Source organism: Limulus polyphemus, unplaced genomic scaffold (genome assembly GCF_000517525.1).
Source record: "Limulus polyphemus unplaced genomic scaffold, Limulus_polyphemus-2.1.2 Scaffold5, whole genome shotgun sequence".
In the NCBI taxonomy this organism is placed as follows: domain Eukaryota; kingdom Metazoa; phylum Arthropoda; class Merostomata; order Xiphosura; family Limulidae; genus Limulus; species Limulus polyphemus.
The window spans coordinates 2,368,107-2,392,936 of record NW_013665615.1 but is presented as its reverse complement, the minus strand read 5'-3'; the positions used below and the strand labels follow the sequence as shown (position 1 = coordinate 2,392,936).

The window sequence follows — 24,830 nt, the reverse complement described above, 5'->3', positions numbered from 1 at the left end:
CCTTTCATTTCTCCTGCTCTCCTAGCAGTTTTTTCTCTCCTGTCTTTTCCATATTGTGTCTCTCATTTTGCCTGATTTGTCCACCCTATCTTATTCCCCTGCCTAATGCGAATCTTAGTGAGGTCTGTCGTGTCCTTACTCTTGCCTTTCCTTTTCTGAACCTGATCTTCTTTGTCCAGTATGTGCTTTGCATTGTTATGTCATTTACACTGCTTCCTTCCATGGATCTCATTCCCATCTTTTTATACTGTGGACCACTTTCTCTACCAGTGATCTTTCTCCTATCACTTTTACTGGGTGGATTTGCCGGCTTATGTGTCATTATCCAAGTCTCCTCCCACCAGATATGTCATCTCACCTATTTCCTGAATGCCCACTTCCATCCTCTGTTAGAAGAGATGGTGATGGCTGGCATGTGTACCAGGGCTCACACATTTATAGCCTACTACCTGCATCGTTTAGCAATCTCCTCCTCATCTGGCCGTCACTTGCCGCAAATTGCCATTCTTTATACATCATTTCGACTCAGAAAGGGTAAGTTCTTCCTTTTATTTTTTTCCCTATTGGTGACCCTTTCTCCTTTCTTGGATCCTACTCTGTGTAAAGTAATGCCTATCGAGGTAAATCTGCACCATACAGGTCTATAACACTCACCGAAGAGACAGAGTGTTCCACAAGACTGCTGAAGGTTGCCTCGTGGTATCTTGCTTCATAAATAAAGCCTGTAACAGACTGTACCAACTCATGGACTATCACAAGTAAAGCAGTGTTGCTATTGCTGCCCATCCCTTCGCTCCTAGTTGAATATACTGAGACCAGCCTGCTTTCAAAATAGTGTTTTTATGGTCACCCACTGCTCTGTCTTATGGTGTTGCATTCCTCTGGACTCCCCATCTCATTGTTCTATCCCCTCTCTCAGCAGAGTATGGGAGTCCATGCCACTTACCAGTTTCTAGTAGCTGTGGTGATAGACAATGGAGGCTTCCTCCTGAGTGTGATGATTCCGCTCAGTCAAGCGTAGAGTGGTGGTGTTAGTTTTGTATAGATAGTGAGTACTCTCCTCCTATCACAGTTCAGAAGAAAAATTCCTGATTCCACCTGGTTTTGAACAGGACTAATCCATCACATGTAGTTCACCCTTTTGGCTGGCTTTTGTTTATCCTACTGCTGCTTGGATATTGATTCCCAGGCAATCTGGTGTTGGATTGGTGTAGGACCAACCAACGTAAGTCCTCAAACATGTGATTGTTAGGGACCCTCCTCCTACTGTGAACTGGATGACAAATTCGTGACACTGGTTTTGGTCTGGAGTTGACCCACCAAATATTGCCTGACATGTCCTATCTACTGTACACCATCTGGCATGTCCAATTATAGATTGGATGTGCATATTTTCTGGATGTTTTCCCCAGATATTGGTAGGAGTGACACCAGCCTACTTGGGAGCCTACTCATAATACTGGTTCAGATCTGATGCTCCACTATCCAGTTGGAGTGTGCATGACCCTTCTGTTTGATCAATATAGTTTCCGTACATTGTTCATGAAAGAGGGTCTACTGTCTCCTCATAATTCCAAACGTGAAGTGGCCCCATCATGGCTCCTTGGTTGAGCACAGTTGTTCCACGTCCTCCCCATAATTCCGAGGGCAAGTGGATTGTACCTTGCCCACACGGTTGGGGAGTTAGTATGAATGTTCCTAATTACAGACCAGTTGAGTTCTGTTTCCTTTGGTTGAGTAAGGCACACAAGATCCCCTCATTCTGAGCCTGGGATGTTGCCTTTTGGGCTTCTTCAGGTGGTGGAGAAGGTTTGTTCACTTTGGTGTTGCTTACTTTCTTCTCATGATTCTGGTGGCTCAGAATGGATCACTCTATGGCTACAGGTTGGAATCCACTCATAAGTATATATGTTGTGATCCAATTGCCCTTGCCACCAATGTGAGATATAGGGACTAAGACCCCTTAATTCAAACCCTGAACAGTGAAACCTCAGCTATTTGGTAGTGGCTGGCCTATAGTGGTGATCACTTCAAGGTGAAGAACATATGTGTTCTGGATGTAGTGAGGTTTCTCCATTGGGATGCCAGTCTTCTGTTGAGACACCCATGATCTATGAAGATGGTTTCTGTATGGATAGTGCCCTCACTGGCCCCTCCACCTTCTCAATGTGGGATTTTAGTTATAAGTCGGAGCAGAGGTATGTATGTAAGAGCCGGTGTTAGAGAGACTGGGATGGAGTTAGTCTTGAAAAAGTGATAACATTATTTGAATGAGGTGCTTATATACAGTACAACGATAGAGGGTGCAAGTACTTATATACAGTACCTGCATAGAGGTTGTGTGAGGGTAGGTGTAAGGTTTTGCAAATTAGATATTGCCGAGGGCAGTCAAGTGGAGTATAAAGATTGGAGCAAGCGAACATGATGTTTAGATGGCAAAGATGAAGATTGAGAAATAGCTATAAGTGTCAGCGGAGGTAAGTATGTTTGGAAATACATTTTCAGATTAGGAAAATGATAACTTTCCTTTTCTGAAACTAAATTATCAGAAAATAACCCATCTTTAATTTCTTTATCTCAACCAGTCAATACACAATGTGGGATTTTAGCTGTTAGTTCTGTGGAGAGGTGAGTAGCATTTCTGAAGATAACATTTTTCTTATCTGAAAATTTACCCTCCTATTGATGGAGGGCAATAGTACAATACTAACTGCATCATAGACTGATGCAGTACATGTAGTTGTGGGAGTTTTGTTCATGGCTTGGTTCTTGTTCGAATACCTTTTTGTCAGTGGTGCATTGTAATAATCATGAGCTCTGGTAAGGAAAATGGCAATGTTCATTGGAGTTTGAAGCCTATTTACTACATAGAAGAATTAGATAGAGCATTGCACCAGGCTACTATATATCTAACAAATTTAGCTTTAGCTGAAAATAACTTTAACCCCATTGTATCATCATCATCTGGAATGAATGTCAAATTCTTGACTCCATGCATCACTGAAAAATAAGGAAACTCACGACTATCCAGTTGACCGTGCATCTCAACGAAAGCACAGATTTCAATCAAATATGGTTTCCTTTCCTTTTCAAGAAATATGCAATAAGAAAATGTTTCCATAAAGTCGAACAACTGAACTCAGATATTTAATGTACATCTTAGCTCTCTTCTACTGCTACTATCTTTTTTCACTTTTCCAACTTCCCTTTGCTTCGGTTGTTATTTTAAACCATTAAGGGTTCTGTGTTCCTCAGATTTTTCTATCATTTGCATCTTTCTCATATATTGTATCCTACAGCTCAAGATATTTGATATGGGGAAGAAAGACCTTCTCTAGCAGTTCTAAACATCATCCTTAAGTTAACAGGCAAATGCAGTCCATAAAAGTTTCCAGACCAGAAGAGAGTAACAAGTTAGACATTGTAAATTGATAGTGCAGTTTTAGTAAAACTGTCTTATGTGATCACTTGAAAACCTCCAGTGGCAAAGATATGTGATAGTTTTTGAAAAAGTTGATTTATATGTTGATGTGTTATTTGAAAGATTTACTTAAAAGTATTGGATAACCAGACCTATTCTAATTACACAAAAGGCCTTTCACTTGATAAAGAACTTGTAAATGAGCTTGAAAGCTTGCATTCAATACACATATTTTTAGCCTCAGAGTTTTTTAATCAATTAACAAACGACTTAAAACTTGCTTAGGTTTCATTTTATTTTTTAAATTTTTCCTAGGCTGACAAATAGATATAATCCAAATACCCCGGAAAGACGCAGAAATTTCATGCAAAATTTCCTGCGTAGAAGTAACAGGATCTATATATTTTGTTGCTCATTAAAAAAAATTCTGAGTATTCCTCAATAACATAAATGCTTATAAAAATCTGCAAATATTTATTTGTAACTAATGGGCAGTGCAAGAATTTGAATAAATTCATATTGTAGTCATAATACTCTTACAGTACTTCAATTTGCTGATAAGTAAAAAATATGTGTCCAAGCTGATATACGTCTGATTTTCACTCTTTAGTAAAATAAGTTAATATTGGGTCTGTTTTATTAAAACACTGTTTGAGCATTTGTAACAAATACAGTTCTTACCTCATGAATTATAAATATTTTCTCAATTTCTACTATTAAAACTTCTTTTGCAGATGTTCTTATGGGCTACAATGGAACAATATTTGCTTATGGACAGACATCTAGTGGAAAAACACACACGATGGAGGTAAGTAGTGGGACATAAAGACTGTTGCTTTATTTGTCTTTGAGCTTTAGATAATTTAAACAAATGACAAAGGGTTAATCACAATTTATAACTGTTATTTCCATTTGATAATGCAGTATTTTGTGGCTACAAAGTGATTTGTGAGGCCACAGGTAACATGTTTAGTACCTATATATTTGGTCTAGTGGGACTTTTCAATCATTCAGTAGTATAATGCTGCCATAGAGAGACTTATTACTTGAGGAATATGTCACAACTGTTTCAGAGGAAGAATATTTTTAATAGAGATTGTATAAAAAAATGGATAAATAGGTTTTTCTATGAATGCATACAAACTCACATAGTAGAGTGTAGAGGATAACAAAGGAATGTGAAACTATATCCTAATCCAAGCCAGAGCAGTGCCCTCATAGGAAAAATCTCCACTGCTTCATGCATTCTTTAAAAAATAACCCAAAAAACCCAGTATGCATATATCCAAAAGCCATAAGGGTTTGGCAAGAAGGAGCCAGTTACTCTTTTATTATGCACATCCCCAGTTAGAATTTAAACAGTGTTGTCACCACAGTAAAATTATTATTACTTGAATAAGACTCTGGGTTTTCTTATTACTTATGCTTTATTGGGTTTCGAATTTTGTAAGAAAATTCTACAATAACACCGAGCAAAAAAAAATTTTCCCTGCTACTAGAAAAAACTTCTAGTTTTCAAGTTATAATAGATTTAATCAAAATATTCTTATATATCATGAAAATAACTTTTCCTTTAATAACTTTATTTATTCATTGAAAATTGCATTTAAGAATGTTAAAAAACATAAAATAGCAATACCAATTTAAGGAAGCAATGAGTATAATAAGATTATATAGTAAAAATACATTCAGGTATGTTCAAAACTTTCCTCATGTCATTATTTTCTATTACAAAATATCTACTTGACTTGTAGCACCTTTTGTGTATGTTTTCAGTTTCATGCTGAAAGAACCAACAGTAATCTCCCACCATTGCAGGATTCCATCATCCTTGATATCACTGTTCCATTGTAGAAATATGTTGGTGGAAGTACTCACCATGCTGATTGCTCACTGCATCTAGATCATTTGGAAAGAAGTCTAAGTGGGAGTGTAACAAGTGCTTCTTTAGTGACATCCTAGACCACATTTTCCAGTAATTCTTGAGCATATTATCAATCATCACAGCCTAGTTTTCATTTTTGTGATTTCCTAAGGACTTTTTTTGACAACCAGTTTAAATGATTTCTAGGTAGCAAGTTCTTTCCAATTGAGTACTGTTTCAAAATCATCATAACATAATATTTTGGGAGAACATGGGACTTATTGGTCCATCTTTGTTGGCCCATCCTCTAAACTAAACAAAAACTATGAATTAATAAATAGACATACAAAAAAAATCTTAAAACCAGCCCTTATCGTTCATATACTTCTCAAGCTTTCACTTAAACTTACTTATGTTAACTGCATCTACCCATTACAAAGGCCAACCACCCTGTTAGAAAAATAAAACTGTCTTAGCTGAAGATGAATCCTACACTGCCAAAATGTATATTTGTGTCCCTTAGTCCTACTGTTCTCACTGTTAAGTATGAAAAAAATATGTTGCATCAAAACTATCAGTTCCATTTACAATCTTAAACACCTCAATCAGATCCCCTCTAACTCTTCTTTTTTCAAGAGAGAACAATTTGAGAGATTTCAACCTCTCCTCTTATTACAACCTCTCCATCTTAGGTACTATTCTAGTAACTTTCCTTTGAACCATTTCCAACAATTCAGTGTTCTTCCTAAGGTAAGGATCCCAAGACTGAACACAGTTCTCCAAATGTGGCATAACCAGTGACCTATACAATGAAATTATAACCTCTATAGACATGTATTCAATATTTCTGTAGATACAACTTAAAATCCTATTTGCCCTACCATGAACAACAGCACACTGTTTGGATGGCCTAAGAGACTGATCAACTATTACACCAAGAGCTATTTCTTTCATGACACCATCTGCTGACACTTTAGCTATTCCTCGACCTTGACTTTGCCCATCTAAGCATTGGTCTTGCTTGCTCCAGTTTTTTATACCCCACTTAAATGCCCTTGTCATTACAACACTCTTCACCCACGTCAGTGGACCCTCTGTCCTGGTACAGTATATAAGCACCTTGTTCAGATAATATAATCACTTGTTCTTGATCTATTCTTGATCTGTTGCAGGGGAATGTTGTTTATTAAATACTGTTCATTGGTTTATCTCTCTTCCATATAGGAGAGGTGCTTTGCACCTAGTTAGTAATCACTAAAGTATCTGTGACAGTAGTCATACTATAACTTTTGGTAATATGTGTATCTTCACAAAATTTCACATATTATTAGTAATCATTGCAAGACTTGTACACAAAAATCAGATTTTTTAATTAAGTATTTTAATCAAAGATTTGCTCATAAATTTTTATACTCAAAATGTTGATTATTTAACATTCAAAGGGATTTCATTTTAATATTAAAAATACTTTTCTTCATCTGAAAATTGTCAAATGTCATTTGTGTAATCTCTTAAATCTCCTAAATAAATGTCAAACATTTTTTTTTTCCAAAAAAGCTTTATATTGTATTGGTTATTTTCTCTTCCCTGATTCAGTATGGGGTTGGTCTACTTGACCAAACTCATAACCACCATTAAAAATTAGGAAATAAATCTAAATTGCCCATTTTTCTCTCTAGAATGACTGTAAAGTATAACAGGAAGCCACAGTTGTTTATCCTAAATAGTTTAATTTTATTGACTTTTGAACCATGCCTAACTAATAATCCTGCCATACAAGTTGTAAACCACTCAGTGAATGTTCATCTCACATTACTGTATTGAATTATATAATGCACAAGCTGCTCACAAACATAGCTTGTGAAGAAATTTTATTTAATCTAACCTATGGTGTTTTTGCTGTGGACTGTCAATGAAACTTAAACCTACTTTTTTATACTAATTGTACTACTATATTAAATACCTTTTTATTGAATTAAATAATGTACCTAAAAACACAGAATAATAACACATAAAAAAAGCAAACAGTGCCCTATAACTATCATAATTTTTCTGGGTTTGTAACTACGTGATAAGAACTGTTAAAAATTCAACTAAGCTAGTCGATGTGTTTCTCATGGAAATAAAGTTATGAACTGGAAGCAAAACAGACAATTCCTGTACCAAAAACAACATAATATAATACATCTTTTGATAGATTGAAACTTTGGCTTTCTCTTGGTTATAAATAATATTGTATTAAACATCATAGAGAAGTATTGACAATTTGTGAAAGAGAGGATGTGATAGGTGGGCATGGCAAGTGGGTCTGATTTTGTAGTTAATAGTTCTGTAAACAAATAAGAGGGAAGGCAATAAAAATTATGCTTTGCCTGAGTAATAACTATATTATACTGAGCAGTTTATGTTAAATTCCATACTTCTCAGTGGGGTGGTAAATAATTAGAGAAGAGGTGAGACCTAGAGATCAAATATCACAATTCTCATACTAGGAGAGATTGAGGATTTTTTAAAAATATTTCCTTATAAAATTAAAACTTAAAAGGTAATTCTTAGGTTATATGATATTAATATTGAAATGTGATCTACTAAGTACATTTTGATGCCAAGTGTATTTGTATACATTGATTATAAAATAGCTTAATTAGTTTTGTTATTTTTTACTCAACTTTTGCAAAAATATTTTCATTATTCACTTTGCAGGTAAAGTGTGGAGTATTATAAATGAAAATGATGGACTGATTTTGCAGATTAAAACTTATTTCAAGTTTTAATTAAACATTTGTTTTAGCTTAAAACTCAAGTAGAGCTAAATATTTGTCTTCTTTTTTAATGAAAATGAGCTTCTAAGTAAAACATTTCATAAGATACTACTCATGCTTGTACTGTTTTATTATACAGTGAGGAATTTATGCGATTAAATGTGTTTTGTAGATTTTTCAACAGAAGAAAAAGTGAAAGATTGCATTCTTGGTATTAAACACAAATAATCATTGTATTCTATATACATGCATGCACACATACATACAGAGCTGGATCTAGTTATAGGTGAGTTAGATGACTGCCTATAGCCTCGCGGCCTGACTTAGTAATCAAAGAGTAAAAATATATTTGGAAAACTCAATTTTAGTAGTCCTTTTATAGAGTATAAGCATTGACATGTGTAGATGATTTAACTTTTCTACTTAATGCTGCATCTGTTATGCATTTTACACTACAATATCTTAATGTTGAATCCTCAAATAATTATTCATGATCATATTCTCAATTAAGTATATGTTTCATGAGCATGCTAGTTAGTTACTTGTTAGTTTTGTGTTGGCTGCTACAGAGTCACCTTGACTATTGTCATGGCGACAACTTTTATTTTGTGTGAGTTGTGGTCTGACTCGCATATTCTGACCAAAATGAGAGAATCAGCAAGTTCTCCAGAATAGAGGATTTTAATAAGTTCTAGAGAAGAAAATTCTAGAATGTATCTAGTACACCCACCTTCTTGAACACATTCTAGAAAAGTTGTCCATAAAGCAAAACTTGTTTTCCCATAGTCTTCCATTATATAATTGGTGATGCATTCCTACAGTAAAAATTTTGGCCCTAAGACATAAAAAAAAAAACACACTTAAGAATATAAAAAACCTGTTTTAAACACATATTTAATATAAATGGTTTAATAAACTAGGAATGAAGCTGGATGTGTTAAGAAAAAAGTTATTTTTCTATTAAAATGCATAGATTTCACAACTCGAGTCATGGCTAGCCATGCACCAATCAGTAGAGGTGGCTGCTAGTGGTACTGATTGGATTTACAGTCTACACACACATTCTTTATATATACTTTGAAGGTAGACACACTTGTATTAAGTGAAATGTTTTGAAGTACATGTTATTTTGGACAAAAACAAACACATAATTGTTAAAAATTTCATTTCCAAATCATATATTTGTATAACAGTAATTAAGAACAATAGAAAATACAAGATCAAAAGAATGTTATAATTGTGAGTAGAAAGAACAACAATAAAATGGACCAATAATATTATTGTATATTAACAAACAGTAATCATGGAGACAAGGTATTTAGCTTAAAAACTAATTGAGTGAAGCAAGAACAGTAACAAAATTTTATAGACAAAAACCTCTCACTATGCATTGCATGAGTTTGTTGGTTAATAAAATTTATAAGTTAGAGATTCAAAATTTAGTTCTAGACTGCATCTGCAGAATCTAGTTAGAATTTATTTAAAAAATAGTTCTTATCTTCTTACCTTTTATACACCAATGGCAAGCCGAGATCATGAAAAAGGTAGAAAATATGAACCTGGATCTTTGAAAAGAAAGAGGTGTGCTGCTTTGGAAAACTTAATAACACATTTGAAAGGGCCTATGAACAAATATTTGAAAAAGATAGTGTTGAGAGAACTTATTCTAATAATATTGATAAGGAAAATGTGTGAATAATCTAATAAGAATGTGATAAATATTGTGAAAGCAAAGTGAAACTTTCATAAGTGTTCCTAATAACTCAGTGTGATGTGAGGATTTGGATACAATTGTAAGTGGTAATTCAATTTCTTCAGCAGAAACAATTGATAATATTGAAGGCAGTTCTGTTTACTTTATCAATTCAGATGATTTTGGTGAGTGGGTTTTGCCTTAAACAATAATCAAGTATGTAATGTTATTCAAGAAGGCTTGATTTACATCTTCAGAGAAAATGATAACTTTCCTATAGATAATGAAAAAATACATTTTAGTTCATATCATTACAAATGTATTTTAAGTAATGGTGAAAAGCATTGGTTGGTGTATTCTCAAAGTAATGACTGTCTGTTTTGCTTTGCTTGTTTATTTTCAAAATTACCAACAAGGAATGCTCTTAGTTCTCAAGGTTGTTCAGACTGGAAAAAAACCTGAGTTTGACTTGAAAATCACATGGAAATAATAAAGAACATAAAGAATGTGTAATGGAATTGCTAGACTTTGAAAAGTGACTAAATAGTGGGAATACAATTAACAAACATGCACAAACTCAAATGGAATTACAGAAACAATGTAATTGAATACAGAAAGACTCCTTGCTATAGTGCAGTTTGTGGCATCACATAGCTTAGCCTTTCTTAGTGCTGAAGAACATATGAATGGGCCTGTAAAAATTGTTGCAATTTCCTTTGATTGGTTAACTTATTGGCTAAATTTTATCTTGCCATACAAGAACATTTAGGTAGTGTTATAAGGAATGAAATACACACTCAGTAAGACCATCCAAAATTAATTAATTGATCTAATGGCTAAAAAAGTGAAAGGTAGGATATTAGAGAAAGTGAGGGAGGTGAAAATTTTCACATTTACTTTAAACTGTGTGAGAGACATGAGTTATATTGAACAAATGACAATGATATTACCCCATGTTGTATGCAGTGCTGGGGAGATTGGAGAACATTTTATTGGTTTTATGCTTGTGCTAGAAACTACAGGTATAGGGCTATCTAAAATCATTTTGGCAGAAATAGAAAACCTAGGCTTGGACATCAAAGATTGTCATGGACAAGGCTATGATAATGGTGAAAAGAATGGTGTAAAAGCAAGAATATTTCAAATCAATCCATGAACTTTCTTCTGTCCCCATGGTTGTCACAGTTGGAATTCAACCTTGAGAGATGCTGCTTCATCTTGTACAAGGGCTGAAATATTTTTGGCTTACTTCAAAGGCTTTATTCTTTAATTTCAGCATCTTCAAGCAGATAACATGTATTAAAAGAAAAGGTAGATATTCCCTAAAAACATACTTTCAGAAAGTAGATGGCAAGTGCTGCTTGGATAGTGTGAAAGCTGTTCAATTTCAGCTCAAAGAGATCTGTGATGCTTTACTGGAACTATTGGCAAGTTGTAAGGGAGATCCCAAACTTCATAGTGAATGCGATGAAATTATGTCATGATTTTTTAGTTTCTCTTATTGTATTGTATGATACTTTAATAAATGTAAATACTATTAGTAAATTATGCATTTGGATAACACTGTAAAGCACATAAAAGAGTTTTCAAAATGGATTGATGAATATAGAGAAACAGGTTTTGAGTTAAAACTTTCAAATAAATATAAAATGTTCAATTATGAAGTGAGGATGATTGTACTAATGAGTCTAAAAAAGCATCCATAAGATCTAACCAAATGTATGTGTAGCAGTTCCCATAGTTCTGACTATTTCAATTACTGTTGCTTCAGCACAAAGAAGTTTTTCTGGTCTTAAGCTTATCAAAACTTACATCAGTTTTACCATATCTCGGGAAAGATTAGATATGCTGGCAATGTTATCTGTAGAAAATGATGTATAAAACTCTAAACATTTCTGATCTGATCAAAGACTTTAGTGTGCAGTAGAGTAGAAAATCATTGTTATAAAATAAATAATGTGAGTAGTGTAAATATATTTTATGTGAGTTGAATTAAAAGTTTGTATGTATTTCATTTATTGACATATACAATGATATATTTTTCATTTCGTAACTATTCTTTATTTATTCCAAATGTCAGTATATGAATTGTATAAATGAATTTTGAAAATAAATATGCTACTTAAAGAATGTTTGAAAATAATTTTTTAGGAATTAGACTGGTTGTCGATTTTCCTTTGGATGCTAGTTTAGAATTGCTTATATAAGGGGCCAAGAGTGCCCTGCATGCCATATTTGCCTATGGCCCCTTAAACTCTAGATCCAGCCCTTTGTATATACAGTTGCTTTATTTTAGCCTAAAACTCAAATAATTCAAAACATTTGTCTTCTTTTTAATGAGGATGAGCTTGTAGGTAAAACATTTCAAAAGATACTAATAATGTGTGTACTTTTTTATTGTACACTGAGAATTTTATGCAATTAAATGTTTTTGTTGATTTTTCATCAGAGAAATATTGTGTTCTTGGTATTAAATACAATTGATCATTGTATTCTGTGTACACACATACAGTAACTGTACTTCCATGCTACGTGCTTGTCCACCATATCTATAAAAGTAGGTAAATGTATAGATTGCCATTTTTATACATCAGTAGTGTTCACATTTGTTGAAATTGAAACCAAATGTTTTTTTGTTTTATTCTACAGGGTGTGTTGGAGGATCCAATCAAACAGGGCGTAATTCCACGTATTGTTAATGATATATTTAATTACATTTATTCCATGGATGAAAATGTGGAGTTCCATATTAAGGTAAACTGAAATTCTATCCATGGCTCTTTAAGACTTATTTATTGATTATTTTACATATTTTTGTTCTATATGTAGATAGAAAACTTGTAAAAAATTTTGCATGATTAAGTGTCTTCAAATAATTTTATTGGTTGTATTCATCAGTGATATATATACTTTTCTATATTTTAAATATATTATTGAGTATCTTTTACTATTGTTAGATATAAAGAATAAATTAATATCAATTAAACATGGCTACAAGTACTTGACTTTAAATTTAAAGAACTTTAATTTTGATGTTCCTTTTTTCTTCTTGAAACACAAGTTGTATTCTTAATAAAGGTTGGTATTTGTGAAATAATTAGAATAAATATACATACTGTATATCATTGGTTATGTTTATAGTGAAGTATGATTAGCACAAAGTATTTTTCATGAGAATCAACTTTCTTACACAGGAGATACTATCATATGCATGCACCAACCTCTAAATATACTGAATTGTATGCATAGTGAAATATCATAAAATCATAATCATTTTGTAACAAAAGCTTTTTTCAAATTATATGAATAAAATCAATCAAACAACAATCGTGACAGCAAACATTCGTCGATTGTGGGTTCTTTTTCTTACTAAAACAAAATTAATCAAGATGAGGCATTACTAAATCAATGCAACAGGTATATAATACCATTATTATTCTTTTTCTACAAACCATAATTTTGATGCAGACAGTTTTTAGAAATTTTCATTGGTTTGTAAAAGTATGTCATCAAAGCAGAAGACATTTTATAGTAAGAAGGTTCTGTTTACATGAAAAATTTTTTGAGATTCAATTTTTACAGCAACATTCAAATAATTTTGTAAAACAAACTTCTGAAATTTAATGTATGGTTGTGCAAAAAATGTTTCATGTAAACGAATATACAAGCATGTATATGTATATATATACAATTTTTTATTATAAAAAAAATGGTGGAATGTATAGCAGAATTATTGTTTTAGATACAGCATACAGCTATAAAGTTTCTTTCTTTAGGTATCTTATTTTGAAATATATCTTGACAAGGTGAAGGATCTTTTAGATGGTAAGTTAATAAGTCTAATTTCATAACTTTATATGTTCTTTTATATTAAACTGTTTAGCACAATTTTTGTATTATGTTTTAAACTTGGTAAGATAGAAGTTTGGACGTAACTTAACATCTGACAGCCCTTCTGTTCTTTGTTTCATATGCCCCTTATGACTTATTTCCTATTCTTGTTCGCTTGTGGGTGTTGTGGTTGCCATTGAATTTTCATGCTCTCTTTACCATTCCACCTTTGTTCTCATTTATCCGGATAAATCTTTCCTCTCCAAAACTTCAGCGGGTTGTGAGGGAAATTCTTTCTTCTCACCAATTTTGCTTCCTTTCATCTCCCTCCTTTTCTCCCTGTATCATCTGGATAGATTTCTATGTCCCATACATTCTATTCATTGTAACATTGCTCACACAGCTTCCTTCCGTGGTTTCCATTTCTATCTTTTCATCCCCTGGCAACATTCCTCTGTTTGTGACCTTTCTTCTTCCAACCTTACAAATTGAGTTTGGCTTATTCATCATCATCTCCTTATACTCGAACTCTGTTCCAAGTGTTGTTGCATCAAATGAGGCACCTTACCTTTTCCCTAGTTTTTCATCTCTGTCGTCTGCTGGAAGAAAATCTTCAGTCAAGATTGTGGACTACACCTTATACGTTCATCTCTCATTACCTTTATTGGATAGCTGTTTACACCCTGTATGATCTGGATAGATTTCTATGCTGTTGCTGTTCTTCAAACTTTGGTGAGGCTGTGACTGGGTAACTTATCTTTTTTTTTTATATACAGTTTAATTTCTTCAGGCTCCATGCTATGGGTCGTGCAGTCCATCTATTACTCATGTCTCTTTCTCCCGTTGCACGGATGTTTCTTTCTTTTTTATGGATATGGGCATCACTTGAGTCCCTCATTCCTTTGGGATGAGCACAAATGAAATCCCTTCAGTGGTCTCTATGTGGCCAAAGTATCATGAACAGTGATCCACTGGATTCCCCAGTCTTCTTATTCAGGATCACCATCTTCAACGTTGAGTGGTGGTTAGATTGGAACAATTGTATGATCGGTGTTCCTCTGCCACCACCTTATCCAGAGATCCATCTTTTCTTGAATGCCTCACCTCAGGGATGGGTTGCATATCTCAATTATCAGGAATTCAAGGGCCTAGGGATGGACAATGATGCTTTGCCGGTCCAAGTTATTTGCACTGCACATGCACAGGATGCTTTATCATTCTACCTATGTCCTTCTTACCTAAGACATTGGTAACCAGGGAAGGGTTTAATTCCTTTTCACTGATTCGTCTGACTGATATTTCTCACCTCAAAGACCGAGTAGATCCATTGAGGGCCTTGAGGTGTTAGGTTGACCACACTAAAGCTTTTGGACACAATCACTAAAGCTTTTTATTCATTGTGTCCATTCAGTTTCCCTGGATTTATCCCCAGTTACCTTGATGAGGTGGGTAAGAAAATTGATCTACATTGCTTATTCTGGGCTTCTTTGGGGAAGGAGACTTCTGCAAGTCATATCTCATCAGATTCATCACATTTTTATGTCATTAGTGGCTCAATTGAATTGCCTGCCAGTGGACATTGTGCAGGCTGGAGTGTGGGCCTCCCCCAATACTTTTATCTCACCATATTTGTATGATCTGGCAGTATCTTTTTCTGAGGGTTTTTGACTACCCCATGTAGCTATATTAACCACATCTGCTAAATCATACAAAGGGGTGAGTATTTTCATTACTAATCTCTTCTTTCATTTTCAGGGTCCCTTACCTCTTTGTCTGAGGATTCCACTTTATGGCAAATGCTCTTGCCCAGTCAGGTGTACTTTTATCAAACCAAATCTGCACTAGCAACCACAAACACAGTATACTTTATCTGGGTTGCTTTGTTGAAATGAAGTGTTCCATAAGACCACCTAGAGGCAGACCGAGTAGTATTACTGTACTATGCTTGACTACCACACATGGAATATCACGAGTAAAGCATAAGAGGATCCTGCCCATCCCTGCCAATTAGTGGATTGCATAAATCGAGGTCAGTTTCCTTTTAAAGTTTAGGGAATTTGGTTCAACTGTTTTACTATTTCCAGAACATTGTTCCTCAGGATTCCCCAAAGTGCATTACCCCCTAGATTCTACTAGCGGGGCTTGGAAGTCCTTACCACTCCCATTTTCCAGTCATTGCGGTGGTGGACAGAGATTATTTCTTCAGAATTTTCAAGTGACTTTCCTCCACTCCTGGAGAAGAGGGCAACGTTGGGGCACTCTTACCCAGAACTCTGTATCTTTTTTTTTTTCCAGATGTCAGTAGAAGTGGCACCAGCCTATGTGGGAATCTACTCGTAACACTGGTTCAGATTTGATGTTCAGCTATCTGGTTGGGTTGAGCATGGCCCTTCTTTTTGATCAACATTGGTTCAGTATATTGTTCATGGAAGAGAGTTCATTGTCTCCTTGGAATTCTGAATGCAGAGTGGTCCTATCGTGGGTTTTAGGTTGAGCACAGTTTGTTCCACCTCCTCACCACAATTCTGGAGGCAAGTGGAATTTATCTTGCCCACACAGTTGGGGGAGTGAGGATGAGTGTATATAATTCTACCAGACCTGATGAGTTCTGTTTCCTCAGGTTGAGTATGGCATACAGAATCCCATCATTCTGAGTTTGGGGTGTTGCCTTCTGGACTTCTTCAGGTTGAGGAGAGGGTTTGTCCACTTTGGTGTTGCTTACCTTCTTGTCATGATTCTGGTGGCTCGGAATGCATCACTCCACAGCTACAGGTTGGGATCCACTCATTTAGCAGTCATGGCCCTGTACTTCCAACCTGGAGCAGTGGGACCTCGTCTACCTGGTTTAAGCCTGGTCAATGGTGATGACGGATCACATCAGATTCTACCCACGGTGCATGATTTTGGTTCCGAGTAAAAAAACATACCTATTCTGGATGTAGTGCGGTTCCTCTACTAGGGTACTAATCTTCTATTGGGACGACCACAATTTATGCAAACAAATTCTGTATGGATAATGCCCTCAGTGACTCCTCCACCTCATCAGCATAGGATTCTACGTGTAGTGAAAGTGGAGGTAAGTATGTATTTCCATACTCTCCCACCCTTCCTCCCCACTAAGAGCCAATGTTTGAGACAGCAGATTGGGTCAGTCTTGAAAAAGTGACAATATTATCTGAAGGGCATGCTTGTATATAGTTATATAGTACCAAGATATTGGGTGCATTGAAGTAGGTGGAGAGTGTCAGGAAACAGATATTGCCAAGGGCAATTAAGTGGGGAATAAAAGACTGACTGGAGCAAGCTAGAAAAAAATCAGACCAATGCTTAGATGTGCAAAGGAAAAGAAACCCTAGCATTCGAGTAATAGCTTTAAGTGTGAGTGGCAGTATTATTGGAAATACATTTTCGACTTACGAAAACGTTAACCTTTGCATACTTAATACAAGGATATTTCAAGATTTTAAATAATTACCTGCATAATTTATTACACAAATTTATCTACACATCAACTGAAAAATGTTTTAAGGTCTTGTTGAACTAAATTAACTGTTTGTGTACTAAGCTATACAGATTAAATAGATATATGTTTTTGTATTCATCTACCTACTTTAATAATGGGAACAAAAGTTGAAAATATGGTACCACTTATAGCTCCACATTACCAGTTGTAAGTGTCAAGGACAGTTTTTCTTCACTCTTTAAAAATTAGAGCCCCCCCCTTTATTTTTGTAATCCAAAATCAGTGAAGATTATTTCAGTGTGAAATAAAGTTTAATATGCCACTGTTTTTATATCATTTTCATAAACTAACATATTAACATATGATTTTTCCAGTTACAAAAACTAACTTATCAGTTCATGAAGACAAAAACAGAGTTCCTTATGTCAAGGTAAGATTTTCTTTTAATACATGAAATTAGTTGCTATTTTATGTTACAATATATTTAGTAGCTATAATTGTGTATGACAACTATATATCTAATTTCACAAGATAAAACTTTTAAATTTAGTGTCAATAATAAATATGACTGAAGAATTCATGTTGAAATATTGATATTTCTACTTGATGAAGAAAATGATAACTTTAATTTATCAAGTTCACTTATCTTAAGTTTTGTCAAATGTCTTGAACTTTTTGTTGATGGGATTGTCAACATTTGTTGTGTATTGGGTATTGCAATTGTTTTCAGTTCATATTTTTTGATATACATAGTTAAGTTATGCTTAAAAACCAGATGACATTTAATACAATAATTTTCTTATATCACACTTGATATTTGACACACTTATATTCAATCTCATTTTAAAATACTTCTAGTTCTTTTGTGGAAGTTGAGATTAGAAATGCCTTGTAGTTGACTTTGTATGGATTGTTAATTTTGAATATTTATCATAGTTTTTCTCTAGGTTGAAAACATTGCTATTTTAAATATTGGGATATTAGTTAAACTGTAAGTTTGAGTACATTAAATTTTTGTTTTTGCTTTCTTCTGATAAGTTTCTACATCAATGAGTCATGAGTTGTAAGCATTTAATGCAACAGAAAATTTAATTTAACATAAACTGCTTTAAGTTGAATTAAAATGCTCAGAAAATGATGTTATAAAATTATACTGGAGAACATTTTTTCATGTTTATTCTTTTGAGAAAAAAGCTGTGTGCTTTGTTTATTAGATACATGTGTTTTAATGTATTTGCAAACATTCTAAGAGTAAATGTTATGATTATTTCAGATTATATAATTTTGATCCTTTTAAGGAAACTGATGATTATTAACACCTATGAAAATATTCATTATATTATCAACATGTATTTGTTTTATAAATGTTACTTTGGTCAATATCAGGGGGCAACAGAGAGGTTTGTAACCAGCCCTGAAGAAGTGATGGAAGTTATTGATGAGGGGAAATCCAACAGACATATAGCTGTCACAAGTAAGTTATTTTATTCTTCTGTACAGTGAAATGAATTATATAATAGTATGAAAGGATTTTCTAGTTTTTGTTTTTGTTTAAGTAGCATTACCTGACAAGATGTTCTTTCACTACTATTATTCCCTATGTTTTGAAACTTGTGTGCCACAGAATTGAAAACTAATATTTTATGTGAAATTAGTGCTATAATATACTTTTGGCATAAATTGTGGCTGATTTCTCTTTCTGGGTCATACTCCAAAATCTTGAAGATATTTTAACCAACAAGAAAAAGGGGATTTGAGCAATAAATACTGAAATTCTGACACAACTTACCCCCTTGAAATCAAAGTTCGGTTTAAAAAAATAACTCCTGTAATATTGCATAAAACTATTTTGTTGCTTTGGGGGAAGTGATTTTCGTTTTCAGAATATATACAGAAACTAAAATATTATACATATGATACTATAGCAACCTTAAAAATGTAATGGAACATATTAGCTTCTAATGCTAGACTTACACAAGTATACAATCAAAATTAAGACTCAAAGGATGATGGTTTGCAAAAGACTTTTAGCTCCTGTGGCAAATGAGCTTTGCTAGAAAGTCATGAAACTGCTATTTGTGGATAAAATGGAATGAAAGATTATAGGCCTGAGTCAGAAAAGCTTGTTATTCCAGACTCAAGAGTTCCTAGAATTGAAAAATGAATTGGGAAATAATTTAAGGTCACAAAAGAGCAACAACTTGAAATTGAAAGAAAAGAAGGTCAGTACAACAACTCTTATAAGGAAAAAAGTAACAATGCTGCAACTGATGGTTAAAGCAATAAAAGAAATGCTCTGTTTGATTATTTTAATAAAACTGAAAACCAAGTACAGGAATGTGGACATAGAGAAAGGGTAGTTAGCAGCCTCCCCAGATGCCATTGTAGGGTATGATAGTATTATTGAAGTTAAGTGCCTACTGAAAGCTAAGGGGATAACTTTTTTACAGGCTGAACTGTTAATTAAAGATTTCTGTTGTATTTCAGTTGATAATACTTTAAACTGAAAGATACACATATCTATTATTACCAAGTACAGGGTCAATTTGATATAACTGGGAAAATTTTTTATTTCATTATTTAGACACCTCGACATAAGTATCGAATGAATCACTCAAGAGGACAATTTTTGGATTAAAAAGATGTTCCCTAAACTGGGTCAGTTTTATTTTCAGGCACTGTTGACAGAAATAAAAGATCCAAGAATAACCAGAAGCATAGTTTTATGTGAACCAAACTATATTCTTGAGGATAAAAGAAGTGAAGAAATAGAAAATTTATGAAATATAAAATACACAGCTTTCTAGAAGGTTTCTTTAAATCAACATTTTGGTGAATCTTTGATCTTTTTCAGAAATTAAAGCGGGATAAAAAAATCTCTCGCAAAGAAACATTCCAGCAGATTCTCACCTACTAACCATGAATTTCAAAGATATTTTAAATTTGTTATTGTGTGTGTGTGTGTGTGTATTTTCAAGCAAATTATTTTTTTGTATTTAATTTATATTATGAATCATCTTTTATGTTACGAATAATTATTATTGTTTTTCTCCAACTGTAAGTTCACCCTCACAAAATTTGGATTGATGTTAGTTTTTATTACATAATATAAAGAATGTTAAAAACATACATTACAAAAAGAGTTTATAAATGCTTTCAATATTCTGCAATTATTTCATTGCATGAATAACAGTTTTATTTTCGGAAAAAAAATCAAGTAAGATTGCAACTTTTTGTACTTTCAATCTGTATTGAATATGACTAGTTTTTGTGAGGTCAGCTGGTTTTTTTTCTAGAAACTATTACTTATTTACTACATGGAGCTCCTGAATAAAAGAAATTTGAAATTGTTTCTTCCTATACACCCTGTCTCCTGGAGAGTTCTTTTGGTTGTTAGGTGAGAAGCATGAGACCCCTGTTGTTATGGCAGTTATGTGTCCAATTTAACACATTGATTTGAAATCAGGCGAAAATGCTTTTGGTATGAGATCACTTATTTCTCAATTCACTGTCAAGAATGCAAAAAATCTAAATTCTGATGTAAAATGAACTATAAATGATAAAAGGTTTTGATTTTTTGTAAACATGGTCATACAAACTGTTTATGTGTTCTGATTGTGCACATGTACAGTAATGTCCAAAAGTGTTAGGACAAAGTCAAACATTGATTTCAGGCTACTTTCAAAGAACCATGGAAGGTAAATCACAGATGAAGCATCAAAATTTTATTAATATTCTGATTTAGTACAACAGAAACTTGGTGAAAGTGCTCAAGTTCAGCAAACAATTAATATTTTGGGTGTCCCCCTTTTGCTTTAATAACTGCAGACAGTCCTTTGGGATTTTACTCCAAATGTTTCTAAAACACTCCCATAAAGTTTATTTGGAAGTAACTTTTAATTTGTAAAGTTTTTGATCTATCAAATCCCAGATCTGCTCAACTGGGTTGAGATTGAGGCTCTGTGGTGGCCATTGCATCATTTAAATGACTCCAGCAGATTCTTTCTTAGCTCAGTAATTTCTGTACAGGTTGGATGAATTTTTGGAGTCATTATCTTCTTGGTAGTAGAATCTTTTACTAATAATACACAAAACACTGGGTATACCATGATGGATCAGTATCTGATGGTACTTGTGCTGGTGATATTTGCAAATAGATGGAATAATGGTTCTGTCCCCCAAACCATCACATTGCCTCTTCCATGCTTCATGATAGGTGCAATGCATTGAGGTAGCTTTCACCTTTCTTCCACCAGAGGTACAACCTACACTTTGAACCAAATATTTCAAACTTGAACTCATCCATTCATAACACCCTTTTCCAATCATCAACAGTCCACTTTTTTGTAATTTTTAGCAAATTTCAGTGTTTTGACAATATTTGGTGATCAAAATAAAGGTTTTTCAATTGCTATATGACCAAATATTAAATTTTTGTTGAGTCTTCTTGATACTGTATATCTGGACACATTTTTTGTTATTTGGCACATGGTCATTTATCTCATGCTTGAGATCAGTGGCAGTCTTCCTTCTGTCCCGAAGGTTGCATAAACGAAGATACTTAACATCAGTATCATTGAGTTTAGGTTTTATGCCTCTTCCTTTCTTATTTTCAAATTTACCTGTCTCAGTCTCACGATCTTGGGTATAATTAGCAGTGTTTGGGGAGCATTTCAAGTCTGCAGAAATTTGTCGGAGAGTCCAACCAGCATCATGTAAAGCTTTTATGCAAACTATCTGCTCTACTGACAATTCTTTATGCTTTTTGGGCTGTGGCATGAGAACAAAACTTAATATATAGTGTTAAACACTGTTTTTATCTAGGTTTATTTGAGGAGTGCTATTAAATTGATTTCTTCTAGTATATACTGGTACCATATGCTAGCTCCTTACTAGCTTCTTTCTATATATATATATATACCATGACAGTTATTTCAAACCCTAAATTTGATCAGTATGTTCATTTAAGCAGAATACTTATGACATGCCCTTAGTACAGGTATTTGGGAATTCTAAAGAATGATAAGTATTCTCACCCTGGCTCCTTCAATTGTCAACAGGGATGAGTGAAGCATTACCATAATGTTGAAATTTACATTCTGTAATGGTATGGAAGAATTAGCCCCATAAAATGGAAAGAATGACAAAATATTCTCTTTTCCTAACACTTTTTGCACAGTACTATATTTAGTTTTATATTATTTATCTTCAGTTCACATATGTTGAAACTATCTTCCATATATTGTCACTGTTGAAATTCTTGCAGAAACCTATATACAACAGAAATTAGCTGTACTAAAATTTCAGTTTTTCTAAACTTAATTTACACTGTTTATGAAATACAGGTGAGTTGTTTGTTTTTCAGTTCACAGAATGTCTATTGTGTTATAGAAATTTTATTAGTACAAAGATTAGTAAGGAACCTAGCAAGTGGTTTTAAAAAACAGCTCATTATATAGTTATGAATATTTCTGCATTTTAAAATAACAGTTTTCAATAAGTCTTGGGATTTTTTCATGTTTTATGTAATTCTAATTAATTGTTATTTCCAAAGTTTTATTAGGCTACAAGAAGTGTAGTTTTATACATTTCTTGGCATTTCTTTTGTTCACTTATTTATAATGATTTGTTGTTTCTCAGTGGTACTTTTCTAAATAGACAATATAGCTGTAACTTGTCTCAGGTTACATGATCTGATGGTGTAAAGAATAGGACATTAACAATTAGGACTAAGTGGTAGGGGTGATAGCTTTCCCGTAACATATAAAATGAAAAAAGAAACCAGTATCACAAATCATGATGCTCTCGTTATGCAGATAAAGTTGGTATTTTTTACATGTGTGAGAACTCTTAATTTTGTGAGTGGCTGAGGAAAACTATGAATGTATGTTTTGTTTTTTCATGGGAACAAACTCTGTTGCATGATGGCGTACCAGGTAATATCTCTCATGCACAATGTATTTTACACTAATTTTCTTCACTTGAAGTGTTTTGAATACATATTAGAAGTGTTGATCTTGAAATACTAGATTACTATATTCACAACAAACTGTCCAAACAGCATTTTCTGTACTATTAAATTTGTGTAGGTTTTCACACATTGGTCAACTAAACATCAGAAAATAATTGGGATTTTTATTCTTACTTCATTTTCATTTATTTTTAGTATATTTGGCTACCAAAACTTGAAATAAGGATTCAGTTATAACACCACAAATTTAGCTTTACTATGTAATGTTTTTTGCATGTGAGGTATATTTGTCAAAAAGAACAATACAAGCAACAAACATAAGTCTATAAAACAGCAACAACGCAAACTTGTGTGAGCTTACATTACTCAGAATTATATTTTGGGTAATACAAATCATATTATTGAACAATTCCCTAGAGCTCACTAATAAATTTGGGAATGGTGCTATATCTGTCTGAATTGTTTATTATCAGTGAATTAGTTCTTACTATTACTAGTTCTATGTTACTGTGGATGCTATGAGTGGTTTGTATACAATCTTAAATATTAACTTGACCAATTGCTAAGGAAAATTCATAACAGTATAGGAATTCTAATTGGAAGAATAAGTTAAATGTATGTCACATAAGAACTTATCAATGCAAAAGGGATATTATCTACATAGGCTCTGCTTATATAGTGTATCATAGACTAATTGCAGCATAACATATTCATCTATTGGTGTGACTCAATAATAGTTAGCTCTGAAGGAAAACCTTAATTGATGGGACAGACTTGTCAAAGTTACTTTGTAATTTAATATATTGGTACTCCTAATACTAATGACTGTTACAGGCACTTACATTTGGTGATATAATTCCCCAAACCCCAAAATGTTTTCTGTGTATAACTGAAATTAATTTTTGACTGTGTTAAACTATTTAGTGATAAATCCTTCTGAGTACTGTGATAATATTTTTTAAAACCTAAGATGCTTCAGGAAAGATAAACTGCAATGTTTTTAACTGTATTTCAAGTGTGAAATGTGTATTAAGAATCTGAAATGTTGAGACTTTTGATTTTTTATAAAGTACTGCACATTATTGTGAGAATGTAATGGTAATTCAGTTATTGTAAATAATTGAGAGTCAATGAATTGAGAAAAATTTAATCTCTGAAATATTTATTCAGTGTTAATACCATTAGTTATGATTATAAGTTGTTCTAAATGTTTTACTGTGCTTAAGATAAATTACTCAATTTAAATATTATAATTTTGTGATATTGAAGCAATACCAGAAAGGCAAATGCTGATTATATAGGGGGAGAGATATAACATACATTTATATAAGAGTAATCATGATAATATATACAATTTGTTTGAGAAATAATTATTCTTAGTACAAGTTAACAAATAAGAAATGATATAAATAGACTTTTAATAAGTGTTTAATACTACACCAAAAATAAAAATTTTGGTCTAAACAGATATTTTTCACTGAATGTAGGAATGCAAATTTATCATACAAGTTATGTAAAGTGATTCATCATTAGAAGGATAGTATTTATAATGGAAAAATGATTTAAAAAAGAAAAGCTGGATATTAATTTTATCTGATTATTATATCTACTAATATCTTTTTTTATGATAACATATTTTATTGCATCTTGTTTGTATAGTAAATCAGTGAGGCTCATTAATGTGCCAGTCTGTGGATTTGAGGTTTCATGGTTTATGCACATTACTGTTCTATGTATTTTAAAATTGTGAATTGTATACATTTTTTTAACAGTCTAGTGTCTGAGTTTCTCTCTTTGATATTTATGTATCAATAAGAATTTGTAA

The 24,830-nt window shown here is 33.1% G+C and overlaps 1 protein-coding gene across 3 annotated transcripts in view; it reads left to right on the top strand.

The window, feature by feature from the left end:
- LOC106473410 (kinesin heavy chain-like) overlaps positions 1 to 24,830 on the top strand; it is a 113,044-nt gene that overhangs the window by 14,698 nt on the left and 73,516 nt on the right. For 2 of the 3 annotated variants that reach the window (XR_002608989.1, XM_013934125.2), the window contains exons 2-6: positions 4,156 to 4,229; positions 12,390 to 12,494; positions 13,517 to 13,565; positions 17,409 to 17,464; positions 18,421 to 18,508. Coding sequence is in view for 2 of the 3 variants with exons in the window: in XM_013934125.2 (XP_013789579.2) it covers positions 4,164 to 4,229; positions 12,390 to 12,494; positions 13,517 to 13,565; positions 17,409 to 17,464; positions 18,421 to 18,508 (364 nt within the window). In the remaining variant the exon portion in view is untranslated. Of the gene's footprint in view, positions 1 to 4,155; positions 4,230 to 12,389; positions 12,495 to 13,516; positions 13,566 to 14,468; positions 15,601 to 17,408; positions 17,465 to 18,420; positions 18,509 to 24,830 lie in introns of those variants that run through there. The other variant, XM_022379848.1, reaches the window with a different exon arrangement.